Genomic DNA, 26,510 nt, shown 5'->3' on the forward strand with positions numbered 1-26,510 from the left:
AGAGTCACCTTAGAACGTCTTCGAAGGGATATAGGATGGCTGAAAGAAATACACAGGTCATTGGCCAACATAACGCAGCTTTTAGGAGAGTCAAATACTCGGACTAGGAGAAGAGTTAATGAGCTGGAGACACGACAAAGAGTCTTACAAAATAATTTAGATGAAGTTCAACGACAGAATGCTAGGCTGCAGCTTGATCATAATTCAATACAGAGGGAACTTACCGAATGCCATGTTGAGCTGGAGGATGAAAGAAAGGATAAGCAAATGTACCAGCTTAGATGGGAAGAGTTAAAGACGGGCAAAGAACAGTTATTGGCGGAAAAACAACAGTTACTGACAGACAAACAGAAGTTACTGACAGACAATCAACAATTACTGACAGACAATCAACTGTTACTCTCAGATAAACAACAGTTACTGACAGACAATCAACTGTTACTGACAGACAATCAACTGTTACTCTCAGACAAACAACGGTTACTGATGTTCAAACAGGCGCTGCAAACCACCTACATTTTATTATTGCTTCTTCTTCTTTTGCTGCTTCCTGGCTTTCTTTTTATGTTTCTTTTTTGAAACAAGAGCCATTTCTCTCAGACTACTGTAAGAAGATCATACAACGTAAGATGACACACTAAAAGACGTTAATATTTAAAGTCGAAATGGGTTAAATTATTTTGAATAGGTTAAATTGTACAGGACTAAAGAGGTACATGTATCAACAAAGATAAAAGTATGTTTTCATAGCTTTAAATTTGGTTTATGTAATTTTTTTGCATCCCAATTTTTATCGCTGATTTCTTAGATTTAGCTCTTGAGAATATTTTGATGCATATGACGTTCATACCAAACTGTACACGTTTCCTCATAAATTCATTTATGTAAATGGAGGGGTTGGGAGGGGGTTAAGTTATAATCATAATACTCGTATATTTTATTCTTCAATGAACACTTTGTTTTTTATCTAGTTGTTTGTTTGTGTGTTTTTTGTTGTTGTTTTTGTTGTTTTTTGTTGTTTTTTTTTTTAACAAAAGTAACTTACGCAAAAAGTCCCGGTGATATTTTTATACATTGATATTTATTTGTTAAGAACATTCATTTATTTCAGAATCTCATAATTTTAACCCCATGTTATACTTGAGAGTAATGATATGCTAACGTAAAAACTGGACGATTCAATTTGCATGTATATATTAAAAATTACTATTTTTATATTTGAAGTATAAGCTGAACATTATTCATAAATAGGCAACAGTACACTGTTATAAAAACCTTTCGATTTTCTAACATCTGAATGCACATTTAACTTCATGGCCATCGTGTAGTAATACTCATGTTGTCTTAGATTTTGCGTTATTATTCATTGTTTTAAGTGCATAATCTGTTTGTACTCGCATTTAATGCATTTGCCTGTATATTTATTGTTATTTCTTTCTTGGTTTAGAATAGTTGCGTAAAATTGCATAATTTCATTGTGACCGAATAAGACGGCTTGCTGGTCGTGGCCATTTCTAGATATATTGATCTTCTTTAGAAGAAGATATATATATGTAGCCTTTTTTTAAAGAGAACTGGGCTACATTTTACAAAAGAACGTACGACAAAGTCGTAAATATTTACTGTCTTGTAAGACGATTTTTAGAGAACAAAATTGACATAAAACCATTTGTTTACAAATATTTCATTTCTCATAATTATATTTTGCAGCCATAAGAATAATTCATTGATTAGTTGGTGACTAATTAGCATTCATTAATTTGGTCGTAAGTCGTAAGTTCTTTTTAAATTGCAGCCCTGAACAATCGTGGCCAGATTAGAATATATTAATTGTCTAAGATAAAAGAGCTCTGCATAGAGATAGGGGAAAAGGTTAAAATGTTAAAGCTTAAGTATATGATTTTTGTTCTTTTTTAATTGAAAGTTCATAACTTAACAACCTATTTAGCATCTAAACTACAATATTAAAATAATAGACTCGATTTTTGGGGCTTTAATAATAATAAATCATAAGATTACTGTCTTGTGTTTTATATATTTTAAACATCATTGGTACTTGAAGATTACTTTTTTTTTTGGATTGTTTTGATTCTACAATCTTGCACAAGCGCATTACGTTCACGCTTAAACACGGACGGCTCTTTAGTGTATGTTTCCACAATATCACATTTGGATAAACTCAGAAACGATAATACAAATACGTGTAAATTTTCATTGGAAATTTGCTTATATATATTCTGTTCATCAAGGAAAATACGGGAGATAACTCTAACACTATTTACTCGGGAAAATCCTGATAGCTCCGACTGACAACATGGTGTGTAAATTTGAAGCGAGTAAAAAAGTTAGTGAATAGGTGTCGAATTCTCCAAAACTATGAATCAGTTTTTTAGATGAGAGGTATTTACAGCCTTAAACTGGTTTGCTATGAATAATTTGTTATTTTTTATGCAACTTCCTTAATTTTCCCCAAAATCGTTTCGGAGCGAATCTGCAATTTTCTGCTACATTATGGGAGACATTTTAACTGTAGTGAAGGCTCAGTATATGGTGTGTCGATGTATCTATTTCGTAAATGTCCGATATCATATGCAATGTCAACCCGTGCACGCATAGGTCAATGTCTAGAATCTAAAGGATACGGATAACTCCTCCTATAGTTTTCAAGATAGGAAATTGAACAGATTGTTCTTTTGCGTATCAATTGCACAATTGCACATATATCATAGCTGTGCATATTACTTGGATTTTAATTTTTGATAATTTTTGAAAAAAAATACGAGCTGTTGAACAATTCGCACAGAATATTGTTCATAGGGTACCCATATTGTACGTGTAACGCCTTCTACAGTTTTCAAGATTTCTTTTGATGGATTATGTTATTCAATTCAAGGTTGACAAATTGATTATGAATACTGTTCACACAAAAGAAAACTCAGTTTGCAGTCACATTAAGAACTTTTCTTTTGTTTAGGCAATGAAATAGTGCGTTTAGAACAATATTGAAATTGAGTTTAAATTTTCATAATTTTTCCTGTTTTAGCTTAAAAATCCTTAGTGTAATCACACATCGACATTGTTTTGTCAAATGTGTCAAAAAAGATATTAAGATAAAATATTATAATAATGAAAGCCAAACAAAACATTTTTTACATAAAATTAAGGATTTGTTAAAAACCTCTGAAAATAAAGAATATTTTTAACGAAGATATAACAAACATCGATCTATGAAAATGATTTATTAGTTCCGCATTTTTTTTCCATCATTAAGGATTGTATTTCTACCTTTTATTTGATTCGACTTTTTTGTTCCACCTATTTCTTTATATGTATTTATAATTTTAAATGATAAACATATTACAAAGTCACATGCAAACACACACAACTTATGCTCATCGTCATTTATTTAATACTTTTTGCCAAAAACTGCGGCGTCCGATTGTTTATCATACTTTTGAACTTTTTATAAATAGATGTTATTTCAAATACTTTCATTGATTATAAACTGAAGTAGGAAACGTACGTTTCTACTAGTAAAATGTAAGATGTGTGTTGATATTAGCATTTGTACCTAGTATAGCCCTTGGTTTAAACGGGTGGGTAATGGGTGAAAACAAATTATTGATATTTATTTACTGATTTTTTTACACAGGTGACTTACTTTTTGTGCAACTCCTACAAGACAATTGAATTGACTGTGAATGTTTCCAAAGAAGAAACTTGTATTACTCTTATAGTAAAGAATTGAACTAAGAATATTATAAAATTGCTTCTTTCACATTAAAAACTCGCTCTTTGAATTTTTGATTACATGTAATTCATATTTGGAAGGTTTATATGTTGTCGATAAAACGCCAGCGCTAAACATAAAGTGTCACGAAAATTCTTCAATGTGTTCATACGATCACCTTATAGCTTATAATTGCAAAACGTACATCGTGCAAATACACCCGCGCGCTAACTTCCAGTAGAATACATGCATAGCGTTTTTACGTTTTCTACGTTGAGTCGCATCCCATCCTTATCGCAGCCAATTTCCTTTATGACGTCATCAATATTGCTGCAGACGCAGGTTTGAGTAGAGAAGTATGCTCCTTTACCACATGGAGCTGTGTAGAGTCTCTTGTCCACACATCGGTGGAAAATGTTGCAAAACTTTGGATTCGAATAATACTTGTCTTGATTATCTCCAGAACAGTCAAAACTACAATCTGTGAAAAAAAAGACAAACGGAAAGATAAACGATAGAAATATTATATTATATTATATATTATTATAATGTTCGTACCATATGAAATAACATTATGACTAGTATCTAAAATCGATTTCAATATATACTAAGTTCTGTTTTAAAAACAAGCAAGACTTACAGTTAACATTACTTTTTCTTTCTTTAAAAGTTTGATAGCTAGGTGGTCAATAAAAATATAGCTAATGTGTGTTTTTCATTACTGTTTAGCAAATGTTATGTTTTAATAGGTGTATTTGTTAATTATATCATAACACGCAGTAAACAATATGATGACACGCAAAATAAAAATTAAAAAATGATAACCCACAGAAAGAAAAATTGAAAAATACTGTAACACAATCAATTCGAGACAACTAATATCAAAACGTTGATTATGGACCTTAAATAATTGCAATACTAACTGAAAAGGTAATATATAAATAAATTATTTTGATTTAGAAATGGTCAGATGTTTCATTTGTTGTATGGGTTTTTATATTTTGGTAGTATTAAATCAAATCTGGAACGAATTAAAATAGACAATTTTAGAATAACAAAAATTCATAGTATAAAGAAAACTGATATCATAATGTGATGAATTTTTCGATAATTATTTATATGTAAGAGTAAGAAAATAAGGGCATATTCATACCAATTAATTTAAGAGGTAATAATAACTCTACAATATTCTACAACGTGAAGTAGGATTGATATTCATATCTGTTAATTTTTAGCTGTAAATGCAAATATTGCATCAAATATCGGCCGAGATATTGAAATACTATTAATACATACTTAAACTGTCGTTACAAACTAAAACTTCTTTTGAAATTTTAACTTCCGCTTCACCAGCCTCTGTCTGGTTTTGAAGAACAGGGCGGCACGTAATCTCGTCAATGGAACTGACAACACTTTCGGGAATACTTCCGGTACAACCTACGGACCAACCATCATCGCCGTTATATGTTGTGATACAAGTAAAATTCATTCCATATAGAGGAAAAGTTGTATTTCTCAGAGTTCCAATCAAATTAATTGATGCAGGTGTACATCCACTTGTTGACGAGCACCTGATCTCAAATTGTTTGTCCACCGCTGACTGACCAACTTCCATTCGGACTGAAGAAAGTTCACCTACAAAGTAATCAGATACAGGTTTAATTTCAAATTAAATCGTTTTCCTTTTTCTAATGCATGTTACCAAATCAAAGAAATTTGCGAATATCTAAATAATAACTTGAATTAATCATTTATCATATTTTCTTTTGTGTCGGTCATGATGAGCAGTTTATTCAATATTGTAAGATATGGGGTTTAGACAAAACATTTGTTTTTATATTATGGGTTTAAAAAAATATATCTGAATTTATTTCAGATAATCAATAATAACTGGGGATTGTAACTTTCTTTACAACCAGTTTTCTTCAATGTAACAAAAATAAAAATATGTTTTATTGATATATTATTAAATAGTTGTATACGTATCTGTCTGCATTTCACAAAATCTAGCCACAAGATATTCTAATGATAATACAAATCAAGCCGACTTACTTTCGATTTGAACGTCTACCTGGTGTTTATAACTTCTTATTGGCGTCTGTAATGTTATTACAAGCTGTCCTTCATCACCACAATTTACTGGGCCCCCACGAATTTCTATGATAGGTGAAGAACGGATAATCCACCGTCCAGCCGAAATTGTTTCGGACTGTAGCGTTTGATTAATCTCGGGAAAATGTTGTGCTTGGAGGCGGTAGATATTTGGATTAAATTCCAGGAGAAGTGATGAGTTGGAGATGATTTGTTCAATGTTCTCTGAATAATTACATAATATTACTATCGCTGTATTAAATCTCAATTTCCAGTGTGTCGTGGTGGTGTTATCTGAGCTCAGAAAACATTCTACAACATTTAGAATGAATACATAGACTGTTTATAAACGTTACAATTGAATTCTTAATATTTCATAACGAAAAAATATGATTATAAAGAGACAGTAAGGCATACTTACGGAACTCTTTTGAATAATCCTCTGAAAAAAGTAATAATATTATTAACATGGAAAGACTTCAGAATAATTTCATCGTTCCGAAATTTTATTTCTTTCTTACTCTTTTACCTGCTTTTGGATCTGGACCTGGGGCTTTCTGATACATAATAGTCACTGCAGCTATCACCACAACAGTCACTGCTATGAACACTGATGCTATCACAAATCTAGCAAACTAAGGATAAAATGTTATCTGTTAAAATATTAATAATTATTGCAAAATATTATGTTTCTTATATGTGATGCATAACAAATTATGCTTTGGACAGATGGAAGAAAGAAATGAAATGCAATATGACTGAAAAAATCAAAATTTTAAATGAATTCTCTCACGTGAAAATAATTCGCTATCTATTAAAGTCATGTGTCCATTGCATATAAAGACTTAATGTGTTACATTAAATTTTTAAAATTCAGAGAATTTAAAACTAGCTATATACATGTACAATAATTTAAATTGTTTAATTTTAGATTCTTTGAATTTTAAAACTTTAATGTAACAAATATCTCACCTTATTAAATCATCAATTCAAAGTTCAAAAATATTAAACTATTTTCGTTTCTTCGTCATGAAGAAAAGAGATGAACGAACATAAACAGTAAAGATAAACTGTAAATACTATTGAGTCAGGCATTGAGTCACACATAATTTAAAGCTGATTTCGAGCCTGATCATTGTATTGTTATTGTTGTATTTTTTTGTGGGGGGTGTGTTTTTTTTTCTTCTTTTTTCATTTTTTTGGGGGTTTATCGTTAATGATCAATCGTTTAATATCGTAGCAAATTACGTTATGATATATAATTTATATTGATATAATTTGTCGTAAAATTAAAGGTGAATTATAATGATATCATGTGTCATTAACGTATGCAATATCGATCGGCACATCATATTCTAAGGGAAAGAAATAGTTTGCACCATTATGGATATCACCAATGTAATGGATTTTTTTAAATACAAAACTGCATTTACGTCGATATGAATTTGAACGAAATTCCTTTTTAAATGATGCTAAAAATGTTTGCAGCTGAAAACTCAGAAATTAAAAAAACACCAAACATGTAATGGTAAAGAAAGATAAAACAATATTTACAAATCTCTCATTATTTGTGGTGATAAATGATTTTCATACAACTTGCTGTATCTTTGTATTTCCTCATCAACGCATGGGGATTAAAACCTTACAACTCGTAGGACAACGAGCATATACTTGTATCAATGCAAATCATTTGAAAACCAACATCAATGTTTTTACCCAACCGTTATTGCTAAATAGTCTTACGTGGAAGCTGAAAGTAATTTGAGTAATTTATAGCAATTCCTAGTATATCTTTCGTCTTGTGAAACATGTGCTTATGAATATTTGGAGCTGATACTCTCTCATATAAAACTCCCAAATCTTACTCATCATAAATTACGGAAACTTTATTTATTAAAGGATTTGAATGAATTCAGGCATTATAACTGAATTGACAAGTCAAGGCTATCAGCTAAACAGAATAATTTATTGGTACATAATACTCACTTTAATGTAACGGAATTTTGCTTTGCTTACAGGTTTTTCAGCACCGTCGCCATTTTCATTGGGTGTGTTCTGTTGTTTACAGTTACGTATTACATAAGAACAATCAGAGGGCTTTTTAGCATACTCAAAATAATGCAGTACATAAAAAACATTAGTGTTTCAATGAGAGAGAGAGACAGAGAGAGAGAGACACAGAGATATTTTACCACAGAGTTGTAAGTGAACTGTGAAACATTTGATTCCTCAACATTCTTGTTCCACATGAGTGTGCCGTTGTTTGGTAGTTGGGAATCCTAAACATAAGTTACGAAATAAATGAAACGCAGACAAATTATCTTTTTGAGGTGTTTTGTAGACATTTACAGTCGAGTCGCACATAATTTAAAGATGATTTCGTGCCTGGTTTGTGTTATGTTATGTTATGTTAATTTTGTATTTTGGGGTGATTTTTGTTTCTTATTTTTTTTTAATTAATCGTTTATGTTCATGAATTTAATACTGTCGCAAATTACGGTCAAGTCACTTTTATATTGAACTATGTTGACCCTGGTTTAAAAAACTGTACATTTGCTTACTGTGTAATCATTTTTATTCGTATATGGGTCAATGTTCGTGGGTGCCCAAATATTTCCTTGCTCGTGGGGTTTAAATTTCGTTGGTACATGTAGCAGGTTAGGGATAATTTTGGTAAATATTAAACAAATGCTTTTGTATACGTTCGCGAAATATAAATTCGTGGGCAAGGGTTTTCAACGAAAGCCACGAACATTTGCCCCAACGAACAATGATGAATCCAAAGTACTTCAGGAACATATATTTTTAAAAATAAGATCGCATATCAAGATTTTTTTAAAAACTAAATATTTTTTAACAAATGCTTTCAGCACATTTATTAACTGTTAGTGCAAAATTTTGAGGCTGATAAAGACAATTACATTTATTAAACGAAATTTTGAATGTAACAGAGATATTGAGGTGTTTTCCTATTTTGACACTATGAAAAGGTTTAATAATAATAAATATAATTTGTATAAAATATAAAGTTTTTATTTGTCTAATAAATTGCATAATATATCTTTTGCCTTAAACTACTTTTTTATAGTTTTCACAGAATGATGAAATGGAAATGAATACACTTTTCAAAGGCATACATCACCTTTTTATTGCATTGAAATGGAAAGTTATCTGATAAAGAATAAACAGTTCGGATGTTTAAAGAGTACTTACCGCTAAAGGATCCAAATGTGATCCCGGAACGTAAGACGGAGGCAAACCTCTGAGTGCTTTTGTTGAATTAATAAAACGCTGAAACAAAAGAAAATGCATAGATAGATAGATAGATAGATAGATAGATAGATAGATAGATAGATAGATAGATAGATAGATGGATGGATGGATGGATGGATGGATGGATGGATGGATGGACGGACGGACGGACGGACGGACGGACGGACGGACGGACGGACGGACAGACAGACAGACAGACAGACAGACAGACAGACAGACAGATAGATAGATAGATAGATAGATAGATAGATAGATAGATAGATAGATAGATAGATAGATCGATCGATCGATCGATCGATCGATCGATCGATAGATAGATTGTAGCTAATTCGAATTTTGATTTTTCAATGCATTCTTCTAAAGCCATTGATGTCTTCGAAAAGAAAATAGCAGCAATTCCTCTTACCCCCCCCCCCAATCAAAAATTTAAAATAACGACAAAAAATAAAAACAAGAGAGCAACAGGCCTCAAAAGTTATCTGCGTACCATACCTTTTGGGAAATCTCATATATGCATTTATGAAAATTCTTTCTTGGGTAAAGTAAAATCTAAAATGTAGTAATGACCATCACCTTCCAAAGTGAAATCTTACAAGGACATTGATAGGAAATAATTGTCCCATATTTGGTAACTTTCAAGATAGCTTTTATGTTTATATGTTTTCATAGAAAAACTTAAGATGGCTGGCATCAACATGTTTGAATAAATACTTACAACAACAACAACAACCCCTTTTCCCATCCCCAGGGGCCAGACGGACATCCTCCTTAGGACAGCAATATTTATTATTTCAGACATTTTGCTAATAAACTATACCAGCTCCACAGTAACTGCCTACACCTTTGGTAATTCCAAACATGTGAGATGATGTCCTTATGGTATAATTAAATATTAACTTATAAGTAGTGATTGTAAAATAAATTAGAATTCGACTTTTATTCTACCTTTATTTTCAATAAACATGTCCAAAATAGCAAAAACTGAGAGTAAGTCGATGGACACGCTTTGGCGGACCCAAGCAATGGTTAGTTTGTATAAAATAGATCACGTCGCCAGTAAATATATATATTGATACCTTATTTAGAGTATACTTAAAAGTTAAGATCTGATAACTGTTAAAAATTAAATCAGCTAATTCGATCCTTTCTTGAACATACGATTTTATTTTTGATGGATAGAGAGATGTGACCAAGAACGCGGGTTGACAAATTCACGTAAATATGTGGAAAGTGTAGGACGAGTTCATAATGCATCGCGGGCAGAAAACCTGGATCAGACATCTGTTAAATACAAACACAAAAGTTACTGAGTAAAATGAGCCCATTTGAGACTCCCTTCCCCCTGTTTTTCCAAAAAGTTTTTGTGGTAAATATTATAGTGAAATTTGACCTGAAGAACAAATTTAGATACATGTAAGAGTCGCTGCGAAGCACTATACACCAATTTCCTGGTCTAGAATAAAATAAAAGAGTAAGTACATTTGAATATTTTCAGTCAGCTGCAAAAAAACCGAAATAAGGCCACATACATGTAGATATAAACAATTTTAGTTGTTTTTTATCCCTTTCCGCTCCTTCAAACCCACGATGCTGTTGCACTCTAATTTCAACTTTAAAGTTTAAGTTACGAAGGCAACGAAGAAAATAAACGAAAATAAAAAAACCCGAACACAGTATATATACAAAAAAGCAAATAAAAACACGTCTGGTTCAACAGATTAAGCAGTGCAATATTTTAATGTGAAAAATGTTAATTCACGCGCTTGGGCGGGATTTTATCTAGTTTAAAAAAACACACACTTAAAAGTTATTTTGTTATAACAATATTCATGTTTTCTTGTTCAACAGTCACTATCTGGAATTATTCAAAATTTGTTGTACACAAATCACACTTAAGAATTTTTGGTAGCTAATTTTTACATTACTTAAATTTACTATTAACAAATCTACTGTTTATTTAAAAACTTAAACAATCTGTTTTGGTTGCTTTATCAAATGAAAATAAAACCTATTAAACTTCTTTTATATTTTAACTTGGGTATAACGTTTTTTTACAGTGATCAATTATCAAATATGAACAAGCAAGTGAAGATAACTCCATTACCTGTTACACCCCTGTACCCAAACTCTTGCCAATAGCTCTCGTGATCTTTGATTTTGATAGACAGCTTCATTCAATTTCTTTTCTAAATACGATCTTGCTTTCGTTTAAATTCAAGAGTTGAATAAACTATCATGAATGATTTACAAAACATCATATACAGCCACCCATACCCATAATAAGGGTATATTTAACACTAAACATGTATAACAGTTTTTGCCCGACTCTTTATCTTTATCCCAAACACGGGAAACTTGAAGTAAACAATTTTGTAGATGGATTCCTGCATGGTCTACATATTTATACATTTAGATTTCCTTACAGATGCGTGGGAGTAAAAAAAGAAGAGTTTTGAAAGTAAAGCAGATTTCCTTAAATAGAGCACATATCAATTCAATATTGCCAAGTGATAAATTATCATGAAGTTTTCAAGATGACGTTTAAATTGCACATGGATGAAACAGGAATTACCCTAAATATAAATAAATGTTCAATAAATGGTCATAACCCCCCCCCACCCCCCCCCCCCCCCCCCCGCCTGGGGACCACGAATCTCGCCATTTAACATCAGGACATAATGAACATACAATGTAACAACAATACATGACTATATCTCCCATAATTATGATAGTACAAAGGAAAATATTATATCAATACAATTTAACTACTGTAGAATCATTTTTACTCATGGGGTCCATATTTGTTGGTAGCCAAACATTTCCTGGTTCAATTGTTTGTATATACGTGAGGATGTGAGTTCATAGACAAAGGTTACCCACGAAAGCGACGATCACTGGCCCCAACAGACAATCATTCATTGCCACATTAGCCGCCCCAAGGGCCTGAATCCCTGACCCAGGAGCCATTTTTGTAGAGAGCTTCATAAACATTATAACCTTGCATTTAGTTTTTCTCAAATATATACGGGAGTGGAGAAAAAGATGTTTTCAGATGTCCTTAATGATCCCACCCTAGGACCTAAACCCCTGACCCAGGAACCATAAATATTTAAATTTAGGTAGAGAGATTCATGGACACATCGATGGAAATAGAGAAAAAGTTTTTGAAAATTTGGCTTTTTTTGTATGTTTGGCCCCGCCTATGGCATTTCAGGGTTAAAGAACCATGAATTTCACAATTTTGATTTCCTTTACCATACTGGCACTGTACCAGTTATCGGCTAAAATTTAACGTTTTCTTTTCGTAATTCCTTATTTCTTGATATTTTGGATAAAACTTGACATACTTTAAAAAGTGAACTCCTTTTTTATCAATCTGTTAGTTAATATCATTATTTAGAACCCAAAATATCTTGTTTTGTGCTTTTAAGCACGCCCCAAGTTTGCCGAGTTTTTACGATTTACTGTACCAGTTATCGGCTTCGTGATAATAACATACATGTAGTAAAAATCGGTGTTCATGTTGATTTTATACTCTGCTAAATGTAGTTTAAATTATGCCCCTTGTGAGGTCAGACTAAAGTATTCGGGGTCATGATACATTATAAACAAAACTCATAAAATAATTCGTTTATTATCATACGGTTATACACCAAATCGTATACTATTCAATACATAATTGTGCAATCAGGCGTTCAATTGCGCTACGAATCTCTCGGAAATTTGTGAATTCCTTTTGTTTATACATGTTAAATGTATTGATTTTATATGTCAAATCAAAGAAGGGATATAAAAACGTACCACAAAGAGGTAATATTCTATTTTTAACTTATTACGTCACTTCCCCCACTGCTGAAAGTGCAAAGATGTAAAATCAGCGGTAAACAAAGATTGTTTAAGCTCATGTATAAAACATATTCAAGAAAGTTTTCAAGCAAACTTACTTTTTTTTATTCGAAAAAGACGACTGAATTAAAAAATCTTGGATTGTTGCGTGCTATAAACCCGAACTATCAGTTTAGCCGATAACTGATCTTAGCCGATAATTGTACAGTACCAGTAAAGATTCTTCACACAAAAATGGTAGCAATTTGTCTCGTTGTTTTTAAGAAATTAAAACATGTAAAGATGTTAAAGCACAACGCACGACGGACGACGGACGACGCACGACGGACGATGCACACCACACAATGACGGGACAAGGTCCAGTTGCGAGAGGTCACCTGAGTGACTCAGGTGACCAAACAAACTGGTGGTTTATAAATAAAGCATTATAAAGTATTATATCTTATAAAAACGATACATGTATAATATCAGTTATTGTTATAAATTAAAAATCAGTTTTTGGTTTATTTTAATGGTCCATTAGATTTGATTGATTTTCCAATTATTTTCAGCATATACATGTAATAGGAACGTTAACCATTTCAACATGCAAATTACATTGAACTCTTGAAGCTGTGGTACAGGAGTATTCATGTACACACATATAGTGTACTTGAAACTGTCTAAAAACTTTCACAATGGTAATTGTCAGTTCAGAGCATGCAGTAAATAATAGAAAATTCCAGATGCGGACAATTTTTTGTCTGCCACAGAAAGTCATTTTTGGGCTCATTGTTTAACTTCTTTTAGTATTTTTACGACTAGGTCACTAGAATGATAATTATTCAATATTAAAAAAATCCCATTCCACATTTATGGAGCCCCCATAGCAGAGAAATATAGACACTTGTACGAATGTACTTTATAACCTTAGTTTTTCTTCAAAATTTACCATGGATTCTCGGAATGCAGGTCACAGAATAACAATTGAAAAGAACCGAAACCGAAACAAAATTATGTTCAGAACGGAAAAAAACTATGTTTGGATTACAAATCTTCGTTCTTCAATTTTATCTATAACATTTTACTATAAGAGTATATACAGTTAAAGTTTAAAACACTCACCGTATGATCCAGTTCATCTCTGGTTTTATTTGGGGCTGTAAGTGATCCACTTGCCATGTTGTAATCAGTAGAAAAACGGCGTGTATAAAGCTGGATGAATTTGATGTGTATGACTAATAATTTTCCTTTTCTGGGTATTTCTTTATTTTTAAATGTCTAAGCGGTTGATGTAAATATTATGATCTGCATGAATAAGTGCGCATCATATTATATACATATATGATGAAAACAAAACAATAAAAGAGATAGAGAGGTTTTTGCTGAAATAAGAAATAAGATTGAAAAGACAGAAGACAGATGACGTGGAAGAATTTTTTGTTAAATGTACAATAATGCAAACTATTCATGATGAGGATGAAATTTCATACGCTATTGAAATTCCATTCTCTGTTACAAACTCTTTTTTTTTCTTCATTTCACAGTTGCTGCTATTAAACATATAAGATTATGTCATTGGTGTTGTTTAACAACCCAAGGTAGCATATTCATGTTTAAGATACGTCACCTAATATGCAGAAAACGATGGTATTTTTCATTTCGCCCTTTTTCAACAGTAATGTGTAGTGAAATAGTTTTCATTACTACCGATATATTAATCAGGGATAAACTTTTGCATTTATCTGTACTCAAAGCATTTTTGACGGAGCTGTTGGGAAGAGAAAACTATAACTACCTATCAAATGTATGTTTCGGAATCCAAGAGATAATAATTATAAATAAATAGAACTTTGAGAGATTGTTGATTGTATTTTGAATATAAGGATATGTTTTAAATTGATCATTCATAATGCTTTGGCCAGATACCGGTATAATGACACAATTTCGAACACTTCCAGAAGAGATGAACAAAAACATCATTCTTTGAAATACTGTGTCGAAAGTAGTGGGAACTTTTTAAACAGCATAGTATTAATATTATCATTTATTACACAGTGCGCATGTTCACCTAATGTCTTCTCATTTATATCAATATCTACAAACGGCTATATCTTTTAGAAAGAAAATTCCTTTAATTTCTTTAATTTAAAACAACGCAAAGCCGTTTTATTTCGTTCTTTTTTATGATGTAAACAATTGTCTGCATTTCTCTCATATTATTTATGTAGTTTACTATATGAAAGGAAAAAAAAACTATTTAAATTTGAAAAAATGTAACATCTCTCTTACAAATGGCATATATTTAAAAAAGTTCATACATTGTAATAGTTTGTAAAAGAGACAAAAGTAAGCTTTTATCAGAGTATACATATATTTGCAAAACAAAATCATGACATGCAGCTTTTTCGCATATTATTGATTAAATATATGCTCTGTTACAATGCTCTGCATCTTGTTTTGAAAAACTTGACAAAGGGTGTACACATTTTTGCTGACCTTCATTAAAACATTTGCTTCGTATTGTAAACATTTAAAATAGACATATAATTCTTTCTAAAGTATCAAAATACCAGTTTAATACCATGACCATATGCCTCTTTTTTAAAAGGACACTCTTGTGTTTAATATTCCGTCATTCAAATCCGCAAATGCATCTAGCACAAATTGCAGCTCTAGTACATTATTTATTTCAAAAGTCGTATTGGTTGAAAAATTATTTATAATTACACTGATATTTTCTTCTTCTCTAAGTTCATGATTTATATCTACATCTTAAAACAAAGGGGATGTGAGATATTGTCTTGGTCCACGAAATATTAAAATCGTTGTTTGAGTTGTGCGTTGTAATATCTTAAACTAAAGTTAATGTCTTCGTATTTGGATGCCCTTTACCATGATTTCTGAATAAATTGATATTATTTGTCGATTCTCGCTACCTTCTGTTCTTATCGTACTTTTGTCAAATTGAGATAAATAATAGAATCATGGTCAAATTTTTATCCTTAGAATTCAAGCCAATGTTTAGTGTTTGAGTTGGATAAAGATATTTTATTTAAAAAAATACTTTTCATTATTTGTCAATATCCACTTCAATTGTATATTGATTTTATTTTAATGGATAAAAAAAATTAATAAAGTTTTCAGAGTAAAAATCTAAGTTATATGTTAATGCATAAAAATTGTTATTTATTTCATCCGAACAAAAAATGCAAATAACTTTAGTTTCAACATGAAAATATTTATTGACAACGAAATCTGAGAAATCAATATAGTAAATCTGGTGCATGTTACAATGTCTGTTCACAAATGTATTATCAGCACAAATTTGATGTACTTTGATTTTTTGATCCTCAATTTATTAGCAGAGTATAATGTTAAATGAATTTGAATGAATCCATTTTCAGGGGTATAACAAATGCTGAGTTGAATTTCGTTATTCATGATTTGCTTTTTACTCCTTTTACTGGCATCGAAAATGAAAAAGAAAGAAACATATGACGTTTACTGTGTGTTTAAAATACTTTTATCATTGTATGACAATCATGCGCAAAGAACATGTATCGCGGATGAACAAAAATCATAATCAAACATACAATGTGCTATATAAACAGAAAATCGTGCCTTCTAAAATTAAAATATAAGCTACGTGATGACATAAAGATGAAATGAAAAATGATATTCTATTCTTCACTATGCTTTGAAGAACTCATACAGAGGTAACCATAAGGTAAGCTCGCTATCTTCGAGTGGAATCAGTACACAGTTCTTTGTCCTTTCCTCCCTTGAGTCTAAGTCCGTCCGTATTGCAGCTATTTTCTCCTATGACGTCATTAATATGGCTACAGGCGCACCTTTTAGTAGAGAAGTATGTACCCTTCCCACAGGGAGCCGTGTACAGTCTCTCGTTCACACAGCGGTGGAAAATGTTGCAAAATTTTGGATCCGAATAATATTTGTCCTGATTCTGTTTAGGGCATTGAAAGTTACAGGCTGTAGAAAAAAAGGATCAAAACTATTAGAAATATTATTATCATGCGTTTAATACAGTACTCTTTAGCAAATATAATGCACTTTATTCTTAAAACATACTGTAAAAAGTAAAATATTCGCCCCGTTTTATTTTCACCCCTTTTGCCCTCGTTGTCAGCGTGCGAATTTTAAGACTGGGCGAATTCAAATGTGCAAGCTATTTCTTTAGCACACAAGCGAGTCTGTGCGAATTTAGGACGGGGCGAACCCGTTTGCAAGTGTAGAAGAGTGAAAATAACAAGGGGCGGAAATAACCCTTTATATAGTATCTTGTTAAAAAGCCGTACTAGTTCTCAAAAAGAGAAAACTTTACTACCATTTTCAGCAGTTGTTTACAGATCTTACATGCACTATTTACAGATGAGCATTTTAAATCAATTGCAACAATAACAAATGCAGTCATTTAACCATGTGTTATGTTTTAAATTCATGATGCACTGTGTATAACATATATAAGACACTGAACAAAATTATCCCTAGAAGTGGCATGATGGTCCAGGATTTAGTTTTCAATTTAATTTTCATAACATGTTGTCATGTAAACCGATTCCAAAGACTTTTACAACTACTTAAGAAATATAGTCATTCTTTGAGTATTAAGAGGTGGTTAAATACGGTCAGAGGGATCAAACCTAAGCGGCTTTTTCATAGATTTGATAACGCCCGATTGTATTTGATCACTTTACATTATGCAAAGAAGGATTCCTTATTAGTTATATATGATTTTCAGCCATTGTACGATGAACTATCAAAGAAGTCATTGATGAAATGTACTGGATTATGCATTACAAAATCGATTCGTAGTGTTATTACCAAGACACTGGAAATGTAAACATTAATTGATAATAGGCTAAGGACATGTTTAATGACACCGCCAAAACTCAGCATTATGAAGCATTTATAATTATAAGACATAATATTTCATTTATTTGAATGCATTATGCCACTTTTACATATGCCACACTATTTGTCAAGGTTTCAACACATAGTGAAATCAAGTTAGGTTCTATCACCTCAAGTACAATAAAAGAAAACCTTACTACTACATGCAATTCAGCATTCTAGTTGCAAACGGCTTAGTAGTAAAATAATCACAGTACAACCAGATGAATTGATTGAAAGGATTACATTGTACGTAGTACATGTATATTAACCATATTTTTCTCAAAAGTAAACAATCACATATATCAATCGATTTTGAACGCATTGTTTGCTTTTCTTATGGAACAACAACCGTCGCCCTTAATAATTATTGTTGTAAGTTCTATACATTTAGCTCTGTTAGTAAACCAAAATGATAAACTGTACGTACTTTCATCATTGTTACAAAGGAGTACATCCTTGGAAACTTTAGCTTCCGTTTTGTCAGCCTCTTTTTTGTCTTCAAGGATAGGACGGCACGTGATCTCGTCAATAGAACTGACAACACTTTTGGGAATACTTCCGGTACAATTTACGGACCAACCATCATAGTCGTTATATTTAATGATGCACGTGAAGTTCATTCCATATAAGGGAACAACCTTATTTCCAAGAGATCCAAGCAAGGTTATTGGCGCAGGCGTACAATCGCTTGTTGAGGAGCACGTGATCTTGTATTGCCCGTCTGCTTTTGACTGACCAACCTCCAACTGTACTTCAGAAGTTTCGCCTATAAAAAATAAGTTCTATTTTCATTTCTCTCCATATTAACGAAAGTTAGAAAATGTTATTAAAACCTCTTCTATTTATAGAAAAAGGGACCGATTTACTCAATTAATTGTATGTCTTATAGTTATTCTTTCAAAAGTGACTTGATTTTTGCTCATCAGATTCCATTTGTGCCATTTGTGTAGCATCTAATACGAGTCTAATTATGGGGGGGGGGGGGGGGGGAGGGGCTAATTTGTTTTTAAGAATGTGTTCAAAATCGCTTTAGTCAAAAACATTTAAAGAAGTAAAAATGTGTCTTTAAATTCAACCATGCTCTCTTACTTTCAATTTGGATGTTCACGTCACTTGGGTATATTTTATTAGGCTTTTGTATTAATGTAATTCTAAAATATCCGTCACCCCCGCACTTCACCGGATCCCCAAGGATCCTTATCCTGCGTTGAGGGTGGGACACGCTGATTTGCCACCGTCCTGCTTGAACCGTGGTCGGCAGTAGGGTGTGATTAATCTCCATGGCGTTTTGAGTTTGCAGAAGGTAATACTCGGGTTTGAATTCCATCAGTAGAGTCGAGTTGTAAACGTCACTAGCGATTTTTTCTGAATAGTCACACAATATTTCTATCGTCGTATTAAATTTCAGTTTTTTCGCTGCTGTAGTGTCATTTGGAATCAATATACATTCTACAATATATAATAGTAGCTGAGTTGCTTAGTGGAGGTACTTGTATACATTTAACACATCTCTATTTTGATGTACCTTATTTCCAGATAAACAAAAATTTTGTCTAGCTATAATTGTAATAACATGATATTGTTTTTTGTTCACAATTTTTTTTCTACATGTAACAGCACACAATATTAATTAAAGCGTTAGTTATTCATCTACTAATCATGTTATCAAAACCCTCTTCAATCAAAGTAACTTTTTCTTCACTTTCTAACCAAACAATACACAATTGGAAAAATGTTAATCAATGGTTATATCGTGAATTTAAATTGTTTTATTCTTAACAACATTTAGTGTCCAGTATAACTTTTAAAAAAATGAAACATGTTGTTAAGATGCTTTAAATTAAATACATATATGTATAATTAATCCTAAAACATTAGTATCTTATCAAACTGTTAGCTTTGTATATCATAGAACAAATTGAATTACAGTGCAAAATATGTTTAAATATTTAAAAATAAGTTATAAAGGAATAGTAATGTAAATGGAGATGTGAGTGTTTGCTATTAATCGAAGATCATCCCTACTATTAAACGTCATAGAGTCTAAGCACGTGCCAGGCCAGCAAAATGTGAAAGTGTTGTTGGAAACCCATTTTTTTTTTATTATTATGAGTTTATTCTTACTAGAATTAAATTGTTTTAAATAAAATTGATGATATCTATTGAAAATACTTACGAAAGTCAACGGATGAAGCACCTGAAATGAAAATATAAAAATGCTCACAAACACAATTATTTTTTTGGTCACTTTGCTCTCTCTCTCTCTCTCTCTCTCTCTCTCTCTCTCTCTCTCTCTCTCTCTCTTACTTGTCCTTGTGTCCTGTGTATTTTCGTACTCAACAGTCACCACAACCACCGCCAATATGGCCACAGCGATAAACACTGATGCTATTATAAACCGGGCGGACTGTTAAAAATGAAAGTGAAAATGAATCAAAACTTGAACGAATACAATGTGTAAAGTAAAATTCCACTTTATATTTGGGTTAGTTGTTTTCAGTAATAGTATTTTGCTTCTATTGTTTTCTTGTTATTTATTCTATTAACTGAAAATACCCTTGAATATATTTTTTTTTATTTCTTTCAATTATAAAGTTTTTAACATCATTTATTGTTGAAGGCATTACACCAATAGCAACGCAATTGTTTCATTGTATGGCACACAACCCGACAACAGATGTTTTATTCAATTTTCTTAAAAACTATTTCAGAAGTTATATAAAATTGAATTGTATATAGAGGTAAAGTATATAGTAATATATAATTTTAACTTAAGTTTGATTTTCAAAAATGTGTGATTTTAACTTTCACTTTTTTTTCTTAATTTATGAAAAATTTACTATGAAAAAGTTTTTCAGTGACAATATCATATTTGTCCTATATGAAAATAACGAGAGTGTTCGAATTAATCTATAAAATTTAAAGTACTCACGTCCATGTAACGGACCTTCTTTTTGGGTTGTTCATCATCGTCGTCCTTCTTTTTGGATTTATCCTTCGTTTTAAAAATCATAACAATTTAGTGTTATATGGTTCATCGATTTTACGTATAACTATTTGCTTTGAGAGAGAGAGAGAGAGAGAGAGAGAGAGAGAGAGAGAGAGAGAGAGAGATATTTACCACAGGGTAATCTCTTTCGGAAGGAGTGTAGGGCTCCTGTGAAAAAGTTATTTCCTCTCTGTCTTTGTTAAAACCAATGGAACCATTTCCTAGAGTCCTGGAGTCCTTGTTAGTCTGTAACTGAAGACGAATAATATTTCTTAAAATGAACGTATTCATTTCGCATATTGTATTTTTGTCGGACAAGTGTTCCTTTGATGAATAAATTATGCTAATGATGATGCTAATTAAAATCAAATCCATGATAACCCGTTGTAAAGCATATGCCGCCAAATATTAACCCTTAGCGCTATGGAAACTGCAACTCCTTAAAATTGGGGCAGGGGTGTGTTTAGAGTTGTTCTAACCTTACTGATATGTACAATCCTACTACCAAAGACAAGTCATTGAAACAAATCGAAAAACCATTACAGAATCAGCTAGACTCTGTAAGCAATGAACATTTGGCATAGCTAGCCGGTCTTTCGGCCAAGATGATTTTTAGGACCTCCGTAATCCTACAGCATATAAGTCCTGGGTTGTTAATTTTTTATATATTTATCTACATAAAAATGTACATTAAATATTTATTTTGTACAGAACCAATATAATTGTTAATTTTTTCCCTCTACTCAAGCATAGAGTGTAAATTGTGTATATGTTTGTAATATTCTCTATGTTGTATAAACTACAACCATAGAGATAAAATAAACTGTTTATACTCGGTTGTATAAATAAGATTGTCATAATTCATGTAATCAAGAAGTTTTTTTACTGCCAAAGTACGAATGCATATTAACAGATAAATGTACTTACAGAACTAGGGTCCAATTTTGCGCCCGGGTTATATGAACTTGGTGAACCCGTGTGGATTTTTGAGAAATCTACAGCGCTCTGAAACGAAAAACATGTGTTAAATAAAAATAGTTTTTAAAAGTTATGATAGTTTGATCCTCAGAAAATGTTTCTTTAGATTGACGTCATATTTATTTATGCATATGGCATGACTTTCTCTATTAATAAGGAAAAAAAATCTAATAATTTTAGGCCTTTTGTCACGAAGTTTAAAAAAACCTTCATCGTTAAATGTTATACAGAACGGCTATATCAACATATCGGTGTTTCAGATTGATTTAAAGTTCATTTAAAAAATAGTCTTGGAATATAAAACGTTGTACATATTACAGGCACAATAGATATTGTATAAAACCCGGAAGACTAGTTCCTAATTCTCAAACATAAAAATATTAAATAATGTTCTGAGTGGTTATCTTAAAATGCGTCTTATAATTTGTTCTCCGAAGCTGTTTGTCTGTTTGTTTGCCATGCAACTTAGCTTCTGTTTGTGTATTATTATTTTTTTTCCTTTGAGAAAATTGATACATAGAAATTTAATTGAACATAATATAAAAAAAACAAAAAACAAATAAACAAAAAAACAGACAAACAAACAAAGAACAATAGCATTCACCGAAAAGTAATGCAAATTACTGTATTTAAGTTTTAGTATTCAAGTGGATTTTAAAAACGAAATAAAAGATATAGATTTATTTAAAAGGCTTGCCATCGTTGATTAGTGTTCAAACCCGGAAGATACAATTCCACAGATATTTAAACTCTTGACTAATGACGTGAGGTCTCTTTGTCTCGGCGTGCATAATACACGGACTGTAAAGGAAGGCTTACAATGTAGTAGTAAGGCAGTCATCATGTTCATTGTAAAATGTTTACTACCTTTTGTCCATCTGCATAATAAATTTGACTTTATAAGGTACCGACCAGGGTCGCTTCATAAAAATTAATTTTTTATTTGATTTCAACATGATAAAGAAGACTTAAAATAGGCAGTGCTTTAAATCAGAAGTAATAGTATTTCGTTTTGTAATTTTACACTCAAAAGGTCAATAGATAATGCACATATTATAGATATCATTTCATTTCTGTGGTTCAGCTTTCGTTGATGGTAATTTTTCGCGGGTTTCCAAATGACGCTACTATTTTAAGGACTTATCTACATCATTAATGATTATGTTCATTGGTGAGGGAAACTCACGAAATCCACGAAAATTAACCATCTACAAAAATTAGCCACCAACTGAAGCAACACAATTAAAGAAGGAGTCTTACCTCCTTTGTTTTTGACTAACACAATTAGTGATTAAAAATAGCAATTACAAACGACGTGATCATTTTGAAGTTTGAACAGGAAATCAGAACTTTTAAAGATGAAAGGATAATTAAAAAAGCATTTTTTTAATTCACAAGACTTTTGTGTTTAAAATTGAACATCCTATAAAAATGCATACATACCGGTGACACAGGCTGTGTTTTGGGAGTAATAGCTTGGACGTCATCGTAACTCTGCTGTGAATTATGCAAACAAATGTTAATTTTAAATTTTAAAGGTTAATTTTTCAGAGAGAGACAGGCAGAGAAAAACATATAGAGTATTGATTTAAATTGAACAAATTTTATCGTAATTTCTAAAATTTTAATACAATGCTTAGGAGATGCGTGTATTAGACTTCATAGGTCTAACTACCCCCCCCCCCCCCCCCCCCACACACACACACACACCTTATATCCTCCAGTCCATATATTATTTGAATTAGATCATATTAGAGTTTTTAAAAGCATTGCGACTGCGGTTTCTTATTAGATATTCTTTTTAAACTCTAACAAAATATGTTAATCGTTGTTTTGAAAAATTATGCATACATTTAATTCATATGCATTGCAATTTTGATCGATATCAAAGTAAAATTTTGAAAGGGCTTATTTCATTTTGTTTTATGTTAAAACTAATTCAAACTGATCACAAATTTAAATAACAATTTGAGACATGTTTTCTTTTTTAATTAAAAGACCATATATTAAGTTTTTATAGGTCAACAAATGTTGATAGGGTAGATTTTTACCTTTTTTATTCAGTGTTTTATTTAGTTTAATTAATGGACTGGTATATATGTGAGCAGTTGATCTACAATGTACATATTCAAACCCAATTTTTGCGATTGTTGTGGACTTTGAGCATAGTGTAAATTAAAAAGTTTACATCCAATGTCTTTTAAATATTCTTAAATGCCATTCAAATAGAGACAAGCTATTTGCATGATGCACTTGAATAAATCAATATTGATCTATCTGTACTTTGTTGAGTTTTTGAATTCATCTGTAGTTTAACATTCTAAAGATTTATCATCAGTACGCATGATCGCCTGTTTAAAAATTTGCCGTTTTCATAATTATTCAACTCAATATATATAGTATTACGTAATTTAGTTTATGATTGACTTCAATTGAAATTCCCAAAACTATTGGTATCTCCCTATGACGTATAAATGAAAGCGACAATGAATTGTTGCATTAGCCAGCATGGTGCATTCTAGATAATTTCTATTTAAGTGACTATTCAAAACACCCCGATCCCTCCCCCACCTGTTTCTTAAAGCAATCCCTCCCTCCCCAAGAAACGACAAGTTGATCACTATTAATAATGCTTTTTTCTCGATAATGCTCAGAGAAATCAAGGCTCCTTTCCTGTTCTTTTTAAAGATATTCCAAGAATCCATTAATCATCACCGCAAATAGATAGAAACGAAAGAGGAATTAAAATAGCACAACGTAATATAATTCAGTTTTACTTAAAGAAAAATAGCAGATTATTTAAATGTGTTGAATGTGTGTAGAATTTACAAGTCCAGAGCTCACGCCAACTAATGGCAAAGATCGAACTTGGCCAATATAACAATGAATCGTAATGACTTAAACTTCCGGGTTCTAAATAATTACGTCTATATGTTAGAATATGGGGAAAATTAATAAGTACACGTTACATTTACTTACCGTAGAATATACACTAGAGTTGCTCAAATTAAAATCCGTTATTTTACTATTTTGATAAAAGTCGGAAACTTGTCCCGTGGCCATTGCTTTGAAGCGTTGGAAAATCAGGAAGCAAACATGTCGAATAAATTTTCGTCTAAGAATGATATAAATGTAGAACTCGGGTGTTTGACTGTTGGGTATATATGGAAATTTAAAAGTCTCTTTTATTAAATCTAAAGGGTTCTGCATGAACGAATACGCATTCAGCAGTTGGCAAATTCTTTGTTGCTTTAAATATTGCATGGTTTGAAGAATACCTAGTAAATGAACCTATAAATAGTCTGTTTCTTTTGAGAAATGTTGTCAACGTGTCTGAAAATGTCACGCACAAAAGACGGTAAAAATGTTTTGACTGGTGATCATAATTTGTGAATAAAGAGTAATAATACATACGAAATCAATACTCGATTTTAACTTTTAAAAATGTCTTCAGAAGGGAAGATGTTATAGAATATGGAGATAGAGCCAGAGAAACAGAGAAACGGACAGACAGACAGAGTTTATGGGGTTTAGAAGAAAAGGAATACTGTAATTTTCATTATACATGCCTAAAATGCATATTTTAAAGATTGAAATTCTATACATTGAATTATTCATGATTATACAGTCGTTGGTCTCAACAATGCACGCTATTGTTGTAAAGGAACGCATGCACCCACACATGGTGTAAATGGTTGATAGCGAGCTACAATTCATTAAAAAACCAAAACGTATTTTACTTCCTAGTTCTCTCTCTCTCTCTCTCTCTCTCTCTCTCTCTCTCTCTCTCTCTCTCTCTCTCTCTCTGAAACTTACTGATATATTTCTATCATTAAAATAATTTCTGTCCAAGTCATCAGCATCATCAGCATCATCAGCATCAAATAAATTTTCCATCTTTACTATGTAGAAGAAGTAACTACTAGAACTATCTTGTATATGGATTGCAGCCTTTGGTTTTCAAATCCCCACTAGCAGTGGCATCATTCTCACGACCAGGTAAACCATGTATTCCATACAGGTATAGTTGTTACCAGTTATGTTGAAACATCGTACAAGCTGTCGTATATCCGCTCCTTCTACACAAACGCACCTGTAGACAGGACTCACAGTTAGAAAGCCTGTCATGGTTCGCTGATTCAAGGTTTTAAAAGTCTGCTGGACTATTGATCTTTGAATTAAAGTTCCTCGATGCACCAGCATTCTATTTGATGGATCGATCGAGAATCTTTTTTGAAATATGATTCCACAAAACAGTGATCAATATCGGCTTCCAGTTATTTTGCATGATATTTTTTTTGTATTTTTTCATTGAAATTGGAAAAAAATGTTTTGAGGAAAAACAGGGTATTTTAGATCTTAAGATTTGGTGTCAATTAATGGGTAATATAAATATGAATAAATAAATTCTAAAGATCCTTTGGTCAAGTATTTAATTTGTCGATAAATATTTATGAAAATCAAAATTGTAATTCTCTTTAAACTATAGATAAAATTTACAGAACAACATAATTATAGTCACATGCAGTACTTACTAAACAATGAACACTGTGCCGGATAATTATGCCAGTGCCAAGGTGGCATTTTTGCACCCGCTTAAAATGCAGTTTCGGAAAAATCCATGAATACCAAATGATAGACCATTGTCTAGAGAGTATATAACCACTTTTGTTTTTAGTGTGTTTCACCTGACAGGTGAGATATTTA

At 31.7% G+C, this 26,510-nt stretch overlaps 2 protein-coding genes across 8 annotated transcripts; both read right to left on the bottom strand.

Annotated features, from left to right (window-relative positions):
- Positions 1–3,224: 3,224 nt before the first annotated feature.
- On the bottom strand, positions 3,225–14,259 carry LOC105322633 (uncharacterized). Of its 3 annotated transcripts, none has more exons than XM_066069147.1 (9): positions 14,045–14,259; positions 9,035–9,112; positions 8,014–8,100; positions 7,808–7,876; positions 6,351–6,456; positions 6,243–6,263; positions 5,783–6,046; positions 5,027–5,365; positions 3,225–4,211 (listed from the first exon to the last, which is right to left on the bottom strand). In XM_066069147.1, exons 1-9 carry the CDS (start codon positions 14,099–14,101, stop codon positions 3,958–3,960), a joined length of 1,275 nt encoding a protein of 424 aa, XP_065925219.1. In that variant the 5' UTR covers positions 14,102–14,259; the 3' UTR covers positions 3,225–3,957. The 3 variants fall into 3 exon arrangements, with proteins under 3 accessions (XP_065925219.1, XP_065925217.1, XP_065925218.1); XM_066069145.1 differs by having other exon boundaries at positions 5,783–6,133; positions 14,045–14,258; XM_066069146.1 differs by lacking the exon at positions 7,808–7,876 and having other exon boundaries at positions 5,783–6,133; positions 14,045–14,258.
- A 1,880-nt stretch (positions 14,260–16,139) lies between these two features.
- LOC105322631 (uncharacterized) lies at positions 16,140–25,904 on the bottom strand. Of its 5 annotated transcripts, none has more exons than XM_011421458.4 (10): positions 25,620–25,904; positions 23,247–23,300; positions 21,753–21,830; positions 20,958–21,077; positions 20,769–20,831; positions 20,144–20,243; positions 20,013–20,033; positions 18,926–19,285; positions 18,264–18,602; positions 16,140–16,912 (listed from the first exon to the last, which is right to left on the bottom strand). In XM_011421458.4, exons 1-10 carry the CDS (start codon positions 25,698–25,700, stop codon positions 16,659–16,661), a joined length of 1,470 nt encoding a protein of 489 aa, XP_011419760.3. In that variant the 5' UTR covers positions 25,701–25,904; the 3' UTR covers positions 16,140–16,658. The 5 variants fall into 5 exon arrangements, with proteins under 5 accessions (XP_011419760.3, XP_034330325.2, XP_011419758.3 ...); XM_034474434.2 differs by having other exon boundaries at positions 23,247–23,297; positions 25,620–25,828; XM_011421456.4 differs by lacking the exon at positions 25,620–25,904 and adding an exon at positions 24,783–24,973 and having other exon boundaries at positions 23,247–23,297.
- Positions 25,905–26,510: the final 606 nt, after the last annotated feature.

Source organism: Magallana gigas, chromosome 8 (assembly GCF_963853765.1).
Source record: "Magallana gigas chromosome 8, xbMagGiga1.1, whole genome shotgun sequence".
Lineage (NCBI taxonomy): Eukaryota > Metazoa > Mollusca > Bivalvia > Ostreida > Ostreidae > Magallana > Magallana gigas.